Here is a 14,580-nt window from a genome sequence, read left to right on the forward strand (position 1 = left end):
ACTGTAACTGAGGAATAGAAAATTTCTCCATTGCCATTATTTTACATCTTGAAAGCATTGTTCACTACATTGAATTAATAGAGTAGCATGCAGAATTTATTTTTAAAAAAGGATTTTAAGATTGCTTAATGGTTGATACCAGCTATTCCCTGAGATGGGAGGTGAGAACAGGAGAGTCCAAGATCATCCTACAATGTGAGCTCACGGCCAGCCAGTGCACATAAGACCCAGTCTTAAAAACGACACAGCAGAAAGCAAAGCGATATTTCAGCCTCTGCTCCCAGGTGGCTTCAAGAGGTCAAGGAAGCACTGAGGAAGGGGCATGGGAAACAGAGACATGAAGTACCCAAGCATCTTGCTGTACCCCACAGCCCTAGAAACTTTAAATTAGATAATAGTGTGAACGAAAATATAAAGCTCAGTAAAACATAAAAACAAAAAGATTTTCCACATAAATACATTGATAATGACTGAGATAAATCATTGGTCTCAGTGTATGTGTTATCTATCTATTAGAGGTAGATGAGAGTGCAGAGACACCGAGACTGGACACAACATTCTGTACTTCAAGTAGGAATTAATAGCTGAATTGCTTCTTTCTCTCCTCTTGAGAGCCAAAGCAATATGGAAATCATAAGGTACTTGGAAAGATGCTGCGTGTCTCTGCATCCTGCATCATAGCCAGATAGAAGGGGAATCCAATCTCTGTCTCTTACGCACTGTTCCAATGTGACCATACGTTTGCTCTCTGACTGATGTCAAAGAGCCTTGTACAACTATCTGCAAGTCTAGGCCGAACATGTGAACACTTTCCTGAGAAATAATATTCTGATATGAAAATAATAATTAATTACTTCATGTTATAGTATTGGGGATTGGAAGGATTGGACCTAGAACTTTACAATTAGGCAAGCACTCTACTGTAGGAGGAGCTACGGTGGGAGGAGTAAGGAGAGGAAGAGGAGGAGAAGGGAGGAGGAGGAGAAGGAAGAGGAGGAGCTAAGGAAGAGACGGAGAACAAGAGAGGGGTCATGGAGGTTGATGTTCGCTTGTCTGTAGCAGTCAAAGTTTGTTGGTATATCTAGGCTGGGTATTGGGTTATACCTCTGATTGTAAGGGCATCTTGTTATTGATCATTACTAAATATGTAAGCCTTTGGATAATCCAAGCATTAGAGTCTCATCTGTACTGAGCCCGTGTGCTTGGTGGGAGGGTCTGGGCAATGCCCAGCCTTGCAGAGACTGTGGAAGGTTGGCAGAGACATCTCCCACTCTGGCGTCTCGTGGGTGGCAGGGCTGGTGTTTTCTGGCTGGCCTTTTCTAGCTGCAGTGCACTCGTGGACTCTGGCTATGCAACATGGCAGCTGAGCTAGGCAGAGACACCGCAGCTTAGATAGTCGGCATTTAAAACCAGCGGCCGCTTTTAAAATAATTACTACAACACTCTACCATTCAGCTCATAATTGACTGGTTTTTTTTTTTCTTTGTTTTAACTTTTTATTTTGAGAAAGGGTCTCATTAAATTGCCCACACTAGCCTTAAACCTACTGTGTAGGCCAAAAAGGCCTTGAACTTTCGGATCTCCTGCTTTAGCCTCTTGAGTTTGGGAGATTTCAGGCATGTGTCTCTAAAGACAATTTTTTTAAAAAAAATCAGAATCTTAAACATTAGAGGCCCTGAAGAAATGTGTTGCCTCTAAAGAAGTCACAAAGAAAAAGGCTCTGAGAAATTCATGCAAAGAAGGAAAAGGATCTCCATCACAAGACCAGAAAATGAAATTGCTCAACAGTGGAAAGAAAGCATTACAGAAGAGGCGAGCAGCGAAGAGAAGGACCAGCAATGAAGGGCAAACCTGCATCTGCAGCCGATCGCGCCGACAGCGGAAGCATCGCGCTGACAGCGGAAGGGGGCCAAGTGTAGTTTTAGGAGCATATTTTCTAAAGCTTCCCAGGGTGAAGCAAAGGATAAACAAATATCAATGTGAGTAGTATATCAGAACTGGAGAAAAACTTTCAAAATAAAAAACAAAAAAACAAAAACATAAAACGTTTGTGTCTGGGAAAGGACAAAAAGAAGTAGGTGGGGAAAGTGCATCTTGTCCAAAAGAATTTACTTAAATTCTTTACTGATGGCAATGCACAAACATGCCGGTGTGGATGGAGTCTTCCTAGCTGGAGGTTGCATCAAAAAGAAGTAGAAGTTCTTCCCCTAGCTGAGAGACAGCAGATTTTTATCAACTGGAAAACCAAGTAGTCACTAATCTCTAACATGCTAACAAAATAACCCATATGGAAATCGCTGAGTTTCAGTGCTTGCCTGTGATCAGCACCCCTGCAAGGCACTCTTTGGATGAGACCACTGAAGAATCGCTGGAAACCATGAACTCCACCTTTATAGTCTGGCTGCTCGGTCACACTCTTAGAAGGCTCCCATAAAAAGCTAACCTTCCTAGAGAAAACCCAAGATTGCCTGAGAGGACTAAATACAGTGTTTCTTTTATTCTGGTTTCTTACTTTATAGGAAGGGCAAATGAATTCAAATGCACAGCGGCTTGAATGACTTACCATCCAGTAAAGCTTTACGACATACTTCCCGTAGCTGTTGAACAAAGGCATGTGACCCTTCACGGCCTTGCAGAGAGAGTATATGTGTTCCCAGGGTTTCCATGGCAGAATAGGAAGCTCTCCCGAATTTCCCTTATAGTAATTGCTCAAAATCCCACCATTGAATATCTTCCACACAGCATAGATTTCGCTGATAATCCACCTCATAAGCTGAATGCAAAACAGCAAAAGTCACTAGTATTGATAGGTTATTTTAAAATGATACTGCCATTTTAAGTGAAATATAATAAAAATATGTTTCTAAGAGTGATGATAAATTTTATATACAGCATGTATAGCCATCATTTTGATTTCTGAATTACAGGAGAAAAACCATAGGTCTTGATTTTGTTTGTGTAATATGATGTAATAACATAAATGTAAAAGACCTAAAAATGTTGACATGACACTGACTTTGAGTTAGCCAAGTATATGCCTGTGTTTATGTTTATGTACATATATATTACATATACTCATATATACATAGATCATGCATACACACATCTATGTGGGGTGGGAGACAGCTAACTGCTTCAGAGAACACTTAGAATTTTTAGAGCAAGTAAGCTAAAATGGTTGATTTTACATGTTCTCACCACACAAACAAACATTCTTAATTTGATGAATAAATAGTCCATTCTGTGTGCATGTATATTGAATCACTAAAATATGTACCATAAATACATTAGTAGATACGATTTTCAATTGACAGCTACACTTCAAAGAAATTTGGAGGAAAAAAATTAAAAAAAAAAACAAAACACCCACTCAATTGTACTGAAACTCAGAGGTGAACAAGGGTGAATGCCAATGGCTGCCCAGGAGCTTTGTACACAGGTTGACCAAGAAGCCATTCCTCAGTGGGGACAGTGGGCCCTGTGGCCCTACCTACCTCACTGCAGAGTAAATGTTCATTTGGTGAAAACAAGTCAAATGTGATTTCATTTTTCACAACTACAGGTGTCTGAAATTTAAAAAAGACATTTATTCAGATATAAAAAAAAAAAGGGAAAAGAAACCTAACTTATTAAAAGACAGTTTTGAGTGAGAAATAGTCATCCCGGGGAAGAGCACAGCAATTGGTTATCTAATATCCAAGGTCTTGAATGGTATAATGTACTCCAGAATGTTCCAGATCACCACACTTTATTAAGCCAACGAAAAGTGAATTAAGTCCTCGAGTAAGCTAATCGAAAACAGGCTAGTACCTGGGAAAACTCTTGGCAGCCAGAAAGAGCATGATTGGGGTCCTTAAAGTCAAAGGTTGAGATTACATCACACCAGGTGAAAGGCTTTTACTATGTAACCTTTGATCTTGTTACACATCAACAAGGCCATTCCCCCAGAGAAATCAAACCATGTGGACACATCAGGACTCCTTCTTAGCAGGGAGCCAGGGCTCTTTTTGAAATTATAAAAATTAAACTCTGCTATCAAAAGTAGTGAACAGCCATTTGTTTACAGGCAAATGTGGCTCCCAAAGGTGGGGGCAGGGCAACCTGACCTTTCTTAAATTATTTCACTGAAAAGCATACATAGGAAGAGCATTTAATAATAAAAAATAAATTTAATTTGATAAATTCAGATTTATCAGGTTATATTTAAATATATATGCATATGCATATATGTGTATATACATATAACAGCCATCAATAAGGAGGAGTATGTGGAAGTGTTTGGAGAGAGGAAAGGGAAGGTCAAATGTTGCAATTAAAAAAAAGAGAGAGGGAGAGGTTAGTTTCATGAGGTAGTCGGAAGGAAGGGAGGTACTACAGACCAAACCTCATATAAAGTCTTTATTTTGTGAGATTTTTTTGTCATTGTTTTAATCTTATTTATGAGTATATTTAATTACTCTGACTGTGAGTCTATAGAATAAATCTTGAAATCCTTCCTATTCTAGAGATTTTCTTAGATTTTCACTTCTGGATGTTCTGTGTCAGCCCAGTCTAAGATGATTCATCCAGACAGGAATGTTTGTGGAGGACAGGTAGCAGTGTACGGGCATATGACCTGTTGTGATACTTGTGGGTGGAAAGGTTGTCAGCAAAGATTGAATTTATTTTTAATACAAACATAACTCTTAGATCTTAGGTCTACTAAAAAGTAGAGATCATTCACAAAACACCCATTGATTCAATTTATAAAACTATTTGTATGGGGGGGCATCAATGATTAATTTACAGTGAACAGACCAAGAATTATTACAAATCCCATCACTTCCAAGTGCATTATGCAGTCAGTGAAGATTTATATTCATGTCAATGTTGCCCAATATTGAAATTGATTTAGAAACATGTTTTGTGCATAATGGTCTCGTTTGAAATGTCTTACAAGGAAGCATTCAAAAGACACCGTTGTTTTAGTAAATCACTCTGAACGTAGATACAGCTTTTTCCAATTAGTAAGAGGTCTGAATTGCATTTTCCTGCATTAGTACCAACTCTGATGGGGGCTAACACTTAGAAGAACAAAACCTACTTTGTATGGAAACAGAGACTCAATAGACTACAAATGCACAGAAAGAATCAGCTCCGTTACAACTATTTGACTGGTACTAATTAATTTACCCGACTGGTGTTCTAGGCATTCAATGAAAACAGTAAGAAATTCAGCAAGGGAAAAAGCATTAGTGATAATTAAAACCCTAGAGACAAGAAATACACTCAAATTAATGTGGCTATTAAGATGTTAGACTAGAGCAGCTAAAGTCTTGAGGTGTGTGAGAGCTGTTTAAAACAGGGGTATCTCCACAAATACATAAAACTCCAGTGGCTGAGCATGGAGTCTAGAAACGAAGATGAGCTTCAGAGATGCTCTGAAGATCCCTGGAAGATGGGAACCCCTGTGCAAACCTCGTGGACTGGAAAATGAATTCCAATAAGCATTAAAGGAAACAGACCTTCCCACACTGTGATTTCATGCTGAGATGCAAGAATCTGTCAGTCAGAAATAGTGAATAATTTTGAGTAACATTTTTGGCTATCATTTGGCATTTTGGAAAGAAAGTGAGAAACTCAAGGCTGTAGACAAAAATACAATAATCTCCTTGCCATCTATACAAAATTTGTTATTATTCTGCACCCATGTGTGTGTGTGTGTGTGTGTGTGTGCAAGCGTGTGTCCATGTATGTGTGCTGTGACATTTGGGTGGTATATGTGGAGGCCACACCTTGTGTGTCTTCCTCAGGCACCGTCTACTCTGGGTTTTGAGTCGGGGTTTTTATTTTCACCTAAAATTCACTAAGTCAGGTAGGCTGGTTGGCTAGTAATCCCCAGAGATCAGTGTGTATATCCATCTCCAGTGCTGCATTTACAAGCATTTGTTGCCACATCTCGTTTTTTCAAAAGGTTTGGAGTTTGAACTCATGTCCTCACGCTTGCACAGAAAGCACTTGATCAACCAAGCATCTTTGTAGTCCCATCAATAAAGAAATTAAAATACACCGATAAATATTAACTTCTGAGTTAGAGGCCAAAGAGCAATTACTTTTGCTGTAAACTACAGGAAAAACATGTAAACTACTTGAAGATTGCAAACTTTGGTCAATAAGATATTCTATCCTTGTAGGTAATATATATTTTATGCAATAGTGAAAATAATTCTTACTCGGCTAAATATAAAATCTTGCGGACGTTTCCAAGAAAAAACTTTCAATGTCTGTGGTAATTCAATCTTCCCTTCAGGGTCTTCGAAAAAGTGCTAGATTAAAAAAAAAAAAAAACAATTTAAATTCAACTTTCTAATGTGTCTTTATTATAACAAAATCCAATCTTAATAATAACCAACTAATATAAATATTAGATTATCATAGAAGTATTTATAGAGTAGTGTGTGTGTAATTTGTCTTCAGAAATACCTAGTGGAATATTTAAATACTCAAATTCCGAATGGGCAGGGAAACGATTAAGCTAACTGTAGATCTTCCGATCTCAGGCCTCCTCATCTAACCCACAAGTCTCATCGGCAGCTTTGCGGCACACCACATTCTGTGCCCTCTGCTCACTCTTGGTCCCCATTCCCACGGGAGTCAGCAGATCCTGGGGAAATATCCTGCCTGCTTTCCTTCCTCCTGTGGATCCCTCAGCCTCTCGTCCTAGCCCATCCCCACTCCTAAATGTCAGCTTCTAATACCTAGAGGCACATTTTACCATGAGTGGGTCATATCTATCAGAATCCCAGAAGAATTTCCTACCAGGCAACCTTCATCCACCATACTCTTCTAAGAAGCAGAGAGTACAACAGAAACCAAGGAATAAAACACCTGCCCAACAAAGAAAAGACCAGATATCTACATTTAGAATTACAATATTCCCAAACCCATATGCCTAGACACTAGCATAAAAGCACAGTCAAAAACAGCCAGGACAATATGTCTCCACTAGAGGCAGGAACTCTACAACAAAAGACTCTGAGTATTGTACCATAGCTGAAGCACAAGACAATAATCTTAAAAGAGACATTATGAATATGATAAAGAAACAAAACAATTAAAATTTTTAATGAAATCTATCAACACAGAAACAAATAGTAGAAGAAAATGAAAAAAACAGTTTAAGGCCTAAAGTAGAAACAGAACTAATAAAGAAAACACATACTAGGGAAATCTGAAAATAAAAACTTTAGAAACTCAAACAGAAATTTCAGAGGCAAGCCTTACCAACAGAATAAAAAGAATGGAAGAGAGAATCTCAGGAGTTGAAAATACCATAGAAGAAATGGATATTGCAGTCAAAAAATAAATAAATAAAAGGTTAAGTCTAAAAATGTTCTGGCACAAAACACTCAAAAAATCTGGGACATTATGAAAAGATCAATTCTATGGTATAATGAATAAAGGAAGGAGAAGAAACTCAGACCAAAGGTACAGAAAATATTTTTTTTTAAAGTAGAAAACATAATTTGCCTAACCTAAAATAGAGATGTCTAAAAGCTACAAGAAACATAAAAAGCATCAAATTGACTAGACCAGGAAAGAAAGTATCCTCTAAACATAATAGAAACACTAAATTAGCAGAACAAAGAAATAATATTAAAAGTTATAAGAGAAAATGACCAAGTAACTTATAAAGGCAGACCTACAATACAGACTTCTCAATAGAGAATCTAATACCCAAAGGGTGTGGATAGATGTTCTACTGACTCTAAAATACCATAGATATCAGCTTAGACTAATATACCCTGCAAAACCTTCAGTCCTAATAGATAAAAAGATAAAACACTACATCTTGAAAGCTAATTTAAGCAATATCTATCTACAAATCCAGTCCCTACAGAAGATGGCAGAAGAAAAACTCCAACCTAAAGAGGTTAACCACATCCAAGAAAACACAAGAAATGAATAATCCCAGAGTAGCAAATCGAAAGAAAGGAAACACACACACACAGATACAACAGCAAAATAACAATGAATAACAAATACTACTCACTGATATCTCTCAACATCAATGATCTCAATTCCCCAATAAAGAGACACAGACTAAGAGTATGGATGTAAAAACAAGATTCATCCTTCTGTACACCCGAGAAACATACCTTAACATCAAAGATAGAGACCACCTCACACTAAAAGGATGGAAAAGATATTCCAGGTAAATAGATCTAAGAAGCAAGCTGGTATTGGGGGTTGGTCTGGTAGGAAATTCTGTAAATTCTATATCCCAAGATCTGGTTTGTTTCCCTCAGACCAGAGAATTCTCATTATACCCTTTGTTGTGTAAATCTTGGTCCACCATTTAAAAGTAATTGGTTGATAAAAGGTTAGAGCCTGTAATTGGGCAGTAGAGAGAGAAAGGCAGGACTTGAGGATTGAGTGAAGAGTCTCAGGAGAGCCCAGAAGGAGAAGGAGAAAGGAGACAGAGAGAGAGAAGGAGTGTGCCATGAAAGATGATGGACCATGAGCACGTGGCCAGGAGAAGCAAATCCTGAGGATAGGCTGATGGAGCAAAAAGGCAGCCTGGGAGAGATTCAAACAGCAAGTAACAAGGGAATATATGGCTGGGATGAAATTTAGAATGTGTCAAAACCTGCCCAATCTATCCTTACAGCTTGTACATAAAATAACAGGATTTTGTGTCTTTTTATACTGACTAGCTAAAATTTAAAAAAAAAAAAATCATTTACATGCTATGTAGCCATTTTAATATCTGACAAAGTAGACTTCAAGCCAAAACTAATCAGGATAGGGAAGGATGATAGGCATTCATCTAAGAAAAGGCCACCAAAAGGACATCTCAATTATTAACCTTTATGCCCCAAACACAGGGGCACTGAAGTCCATAAAAGAAATGCTACTTCAGCTTAGGTCGCGTATTGAGCTGCACACTCTGAAAGTGGGAAACTTCAATACCCAACTCTCACCAATATATAGTTCATCTAGACAAAAACTAAACAAAGAAATGCTGGATCTAACTGATGTTATAAACTAAATGGACCTAACAGACATTTACAGAACATTTCACCCACACACAAAAGAGTATTCCTCCTTCTTATTACCTTGTAGAATTTTCTCCAAAACTCACTATAAATGTGGACACAAAGCAAGTCTTAACAGATACAAGTAAACTGAAATAACACCCTGTATCCTATCTGAACATCATGGATTTAAGCTGGATATCAACAACAATAGAAACAATAAAAGCCTACAAATATGAAAATTCAACTACTTATTACTAATTAAAAAATGGGTCAAGACAAAAATTAAGAAAAAAATGAAGGGCTTTCTAGAATTGAATGATAATCAATATACAACATACCTAAACTTAAGGTACATTATGAAGGCAGTTCAGAGACAAGTTCATAGCATTAAGTGCTACATAAAAAAAAAAAAAAAAATGGAGAGGTCTCATACTAGTAACTTAACATCACACCTAAAAGCTCTAGCTTTTTTCTAGGCTGTAAAAAAAAAAAAAAATCACACCCCAGAAAACTTGAGAGCAAAAAATAATATAACTCAGAGGTAAAATCAATAAATAGAAAAAAAAACTAGTGCAAAGAATCAATGAAACAAAGTTTGTTCCTTGAGAAAATAATTAGATTGACAAACCCTTATCCAATTTAACCAAAAGGCACAGAGAGAATATCCAAATTAACAAAATAAGAAAAGAACAGAGGATTATGACAACATTCACCAAGGAAATTCAGAGAATAATTGGGACACTTTAAAAATCTGTACCTCACCAAATTGAAAAATCTAAAAAAAAAAAAATCTAGTAGCCCTCATTCTAGAGAGGAAGGGATGGTTGTACATACATGAATCTGCAAATGTCACCCGCCATATAAACAAAATGAAAGAGAAAAACCACATGATTATCTTATTAGATACACATAAAATCTTTGACAAAATCCAACACTCCTTTTATGTTAAAAAGTCCTGGAGAGTTTGGGGATACAAGAGATATACCTCAATTTTGTAAAGGCAGATTATAGCAAGCCTATAGCCAGTATGAATTTAAATGAAGAAAAATTCAAAGCAATTCCACTAATATCAGGAACAAGACACTCTCCATACTTGTTCAATATAGTACTTGAAGCCTTAGCTAGAGCAAGAAGACAACTAAAAAAGATTGAGAGTCTACAGATTACAAAGGATGAAGTCAAAGTATCTTTATTTGTAGATGATATGATAGAATACAGAATGCCCCTAAAATTTCCACAAGGAAACTCTTACAGCTGATAAGCACTTTTATTGAAGTAGCTAGATACAAAATTAACTTATAAAAATCAGTAGTCCTCCTATATGCAAATGACAAACAGACTAAAAAAGAAATCAGGGTAACAACAACTTCCAAAATAGCCTCAAATAATATAAAATATCTTGGGGTAACTTTATTCAAGAAAGAGAAAGACTTGTATGAGAAAAACATTAGGACAATGAAGAAAGAATTTGCATGAGACCAGAAAGCGGAAAGATCTCCCATGCTCATGTATCTGTAGGATTAATATTGTAAGAATAGTTATCTTACCAAAAGCAATCTACAGATTCAATGCAATTCTCATAAAAATTTAAGCACAGATCTTTAAAGGACAATTTTCAACCTCATAAGGCAACACACACACACACACACACACACACAGACACACAAGAAAAAGCAAAACAAAACAAAAAGAAGAATAGCTAAAAACAATCCTGAACAATAAAAGAACAGCTGGAAGTATCACTATCTCTGACTTCAAGTTGTACTACAGAGTTACAGTAATATAAATAGCATAAAATTCACAAAAAAACCCCACATGTTAATCAATGGAATTGAAATGAAAACTGACACATAAATTAATACGTCTACAGACAACTGATTTTTTTTATTTTTATAAAGAAGCCAGATATATATACTGGGGGAAAGACAGGATCTTCAGTAAATTGTGCTGGTCAAACTAGATAGTCCAGAACACTTGAGAGAGTCCAAACAGATGCATTTTTATCACCCTGAACAAAACTCAAGTCCAAATAGATCAAAGACCAAAATAAACCAAAAAATACATAATCTGACAGAAAAGAAAGTGGGGAATAGCCTTGCACTTGTTAGCACAGGATAATAATTTCTTAACAGGATACTGTGAGCCACTAGATAACAATTAATAAATGAGACCTCATGAAACTGAGAAGCTTCTGTGTGGTAAAGGACTCCATCATCCAGACCTTACAGTATTATATTTTTTTTTTTTTTTTTTTTTTTTTTTACTAATTACACATCTGAGAGAGGACTAATATCCAAAATACAAAAAGAACTCAAAACGTTATTAATAAAACAAATAACTCCATTAAAATAAAATGGAGTTGAGGTCTAAACAGAGAATTCTCAAAAGAGGAAACTCAAATGGCTGATAAACTCTTAAAAAAGTGTTCATCATCCTTAGGCACCAAGGAAATGCAAATCAAAGCTACTTTGAGATTTCATCTTACATCCTCAAGAATGGCCAAATGCCAAATGTGCTAGTGTCTTTGATACAGGTGGGTACTCACACAGCCACAAACCCTTTCATCTACCATAGTGCCCTGCCTGGAAGTCCTAAAAATAAAAGAAAAAACATAAAAGAATAATCAAAGGGGGGATGGCATGTGTCCTCGATGGAACCTTGTTTGTCAAGTAAAATTTAATTGTGGACCATTGGTGAGATTCAGTTAAAAATATCCACATCACAAACTTTTTGAAATGCATACAAAATGACCAGAATGATTAGATTGGCCTATGGTGTTTTTATTTGCATAGAACACTCTCAAGTGATAAGTACTAGCATTTAAATTCTGTTAACTTGATGCAGAGTCTCAGTGACCAGAGCACAAATGTTATTTAATCAAGGTAATTAATTACTGACTTTGTTAACACTTTAAGGGCCAAATAATCAACGTGTTAGGCAAAGCATTCTTAGCACCTACCTAACATGACTGGACCTTTGAGACTCAAAAGGTCTGTGAACCTTTTAAGTTCAAATAAAGATGAGATATTATAATGCTTAACAGCAAGTTAAAGCCTGTGGGGATCTGCTGTTCGCTTGTTTATGGATGAGTGTCTTTGTTAACGTGACTATCGTTCAGATTTTACAGCAGTAGGCTCGATTGGTCAAATCCACAGTTAAGCAATGGACCTGTGTGGCAATCTGATGAGTCAACCCAAAATGTGAAGAAACTTTAAGGAGGGGAGGGCAAAGGTGCTTGAATACTCTGACAGGGACATAGAAAAAGAGCCTTTTAGGAGCTCAGGGTGTCTTTATCCAGACATTGTGAACAATTACTTGCCAATCAGGTTCTGGGATGTATCTGTGTTGTTAAAACACAAATCTGTGGGCAAGATGGGAGGAAAACAGAGAAAATAGAACATTAGCCAAATCCTTCATTCTGTAGCATCCCACGCCAGTCAAAGGCTGAACATCAAATGCGAAAGTAGATACTGAGAGACTTTTGCTATTGGTTCCCCGTTGTCTGAACCAGTTCCCATTGCCCAAGCCAGTTGCTAAACCAGCTCAGTTACCTTTCATTTTCCTTTGTATTTCATGAGGGTACCATCATGTTTCTTCCCAGACGTTTTTCCAGGATAACAAAGCTTGGGGAAATGAAGAGGTAGTGTAATAGGGGAGGGGACCAAGGGGAAAGCAAAGCTTTTCTTTTGGAATAGAGATGAGAGAAAGAGAGAGAGAGAGAGAGAGAGAGAGAGAGAGAGAGAGAGAGAGAGAGAGAGAGAGAGAGAGAGAGAGACTATTAACTGTATCTCGTTACTGAAGAGCCAGGAATACAGCTGGGGGCAGACGCAGGCCTCCCTCTCCATGACTGTAACCGCCCATCCCATCCACAGCCTCAGCCACACCTACTTACAAAGACGGGGCTCTTGGCGGTCTTGTCCTTCTCCTTCCCGCCTTTGCCTGCATCCCACTTTTCAACATTTATGTCTGCCTCGCTCCACTCCGGCCAGATGGGGAACTTTCCCTTCTTCTGTTCAGAAGAACCGGGTGGCATATTGCTGCCAAAAGAGTACGGACTTCAGAGAGTGAGTTGAAGAATCTTAATTAAACTACTGACATAAAATAGTGAATTAATGGCATAGCATAAACTGAATGATCTTGTCAGTAGAGTGTATTGGGTGCACTTGTCAGCAAGACCATCGACACCTGGCAATTCTAGAGACAGAAAGAACCACAAAGAGGTCAATTCACAAATTTTAAACACTTGTCCCCCACTGACTATAATATAGGACACTCAAAAACTGCTATGAATAGAGTACTACCTAGTTTCAAATAAACATAAATTAAAATATAGCTCATGCTCATGAAAAATTTCTTACAAAAATAATAGGTTTTGGAATATTCCCACAAATATGAAATTGATTTTTCTATATGTAAAAGAAGTAAATGGTCATTGTTTTTATTTAAAACAATGCTTAATAAGAAACACAAGCACCACATTATTTACTCTCATCGGGTCAATGTGAAAACTGCGATCTTTCCTTTAAAAAGAATCACTGTGTATATTATATTTTCCATCTATTCTATGTATGTTCCATGTCCATAAATTCTTATCTATTATTTTAATTATTGTATAATATAATATGCATCATATTACAATATATATTAATACATAGTACATATTATCCTATCATATTATATCATAATGATTTTCTAATATCCATCTTTTATTATACATTTTATTTAACTAAGCCTCAATAATTTGAATTTCAAATTTTTAAATTTTGATTATAAAACTTTCATTTTCATAATACAACTTATTTATTTTTACTCTATGTGCATTGGTGCTCTGCCTGCACATGAGTTTGTGTGAAGGTGTCAGATCTTGGAGTTACAGACAGTCGTGAGCCACCATGTGCTTGCTGGGAATTGAACCCCGGTCCTCTGGAAGAGTGGTCAGTGTTCTTAATTTCTGAGCCATCTCTCCAGCCCCAGCTTTTCATTTTTATAAACAAAACTGTAGGTTTCATTGTTGCTATAAATCTTGCAGTGTTTCTTTTTTCTTTTCTTTTTCTTCTCTTTTCTCTCTTTTCTTCTTTTTTCTTTTCTTTTCTTTTTTTCTTTTCTGTCTCTCTCCTAATTGCCAAAATCTTTTTTTCTTTCTAGGCCCCATCCTGCCTGCTACACAAGGAAGCCTCAAAGGAAGAGAAATGACTTCAAGGTGGAGGCGATTAGGAGGGAGACCTCGCTAGCACCCACAGAGGCTCCAAATGGACTGGTTCCCAGACACTGTAGTTGTAACTCAGTGAGCTAGCCAGGAGGCCCTGTCCCAGGCTCTGCCCCACAGTATTACCCCTGATGCTCCCTGGGGTGGTCTGAGGCTCACAACTTGAGCGAACTTGGGCACTCAGGGCCCCTCTGCAAGTCCTTTCTGTGCGCACTACAGTCTTCGTATTCCACTATCCTTCTGGCTGACCATGTGTTTGTTAAAATCACCCCTCCTTCCTCAGTAGAACTGGGAATCTAGGTTGACCTCTGCTAAGGATATTCCAATGGTTTCCAGAGCAAAACCCATCGAAAA

General features: G+C 37.2%; 1 protein-coding gene across 5 annotated transcripts in view; it reads right to left on the reverse strand.

Moving 5' to 3' along the window:
* Window positions 1-14,580, reverse strand: part of Adgb (androglobin) — a 125,731-nt gene that overhangs the window by 92,769 nt on the left and 18,382 nt on the right. For all 5 annotated transcript variants that reach the window (XM_076926844.1, XM_076926841.1, XM_076926842.1 and 2 more), the window contains exons 2-5: window positions 12,913-13,057; window positions 6,213-6,305; window positions 3,495-3,566; window positions 2,564-2,773 (exon numbers count right to left, since the gene is read on the reverse strand). In XM_076926844.1, the coding sequence (XP_076782959.1) occupies window positions 2,564-2,773; window positions 3,495-3,566; window positions 6,213-6,305; window positions 12,913-13,057 (520 nt within the window). The remainder of the gene's footprint in view (window positions 1-2,563; window positions 2,774-3,494; window positions 3,567-6,212; window positions 6,306-12,912; window positions 13,058-14,580) is intronic.

Source organism: Arvicanthis niloticus, chromosome 28, assembly GCF_011762505.2.
Source record: "Arvicanthis niloticus isolate mArvNil1 chromosome 28, mArvNil1.pat.X, whole genome shotgun sequence".
Taxonomy (NCBI): domain Eukaryota; kingdom Metazoa; phylum Chordata; class Mammalia; order Rodentia; family Muridae; genus Arvicanthis; species Arvicanthis niloticus.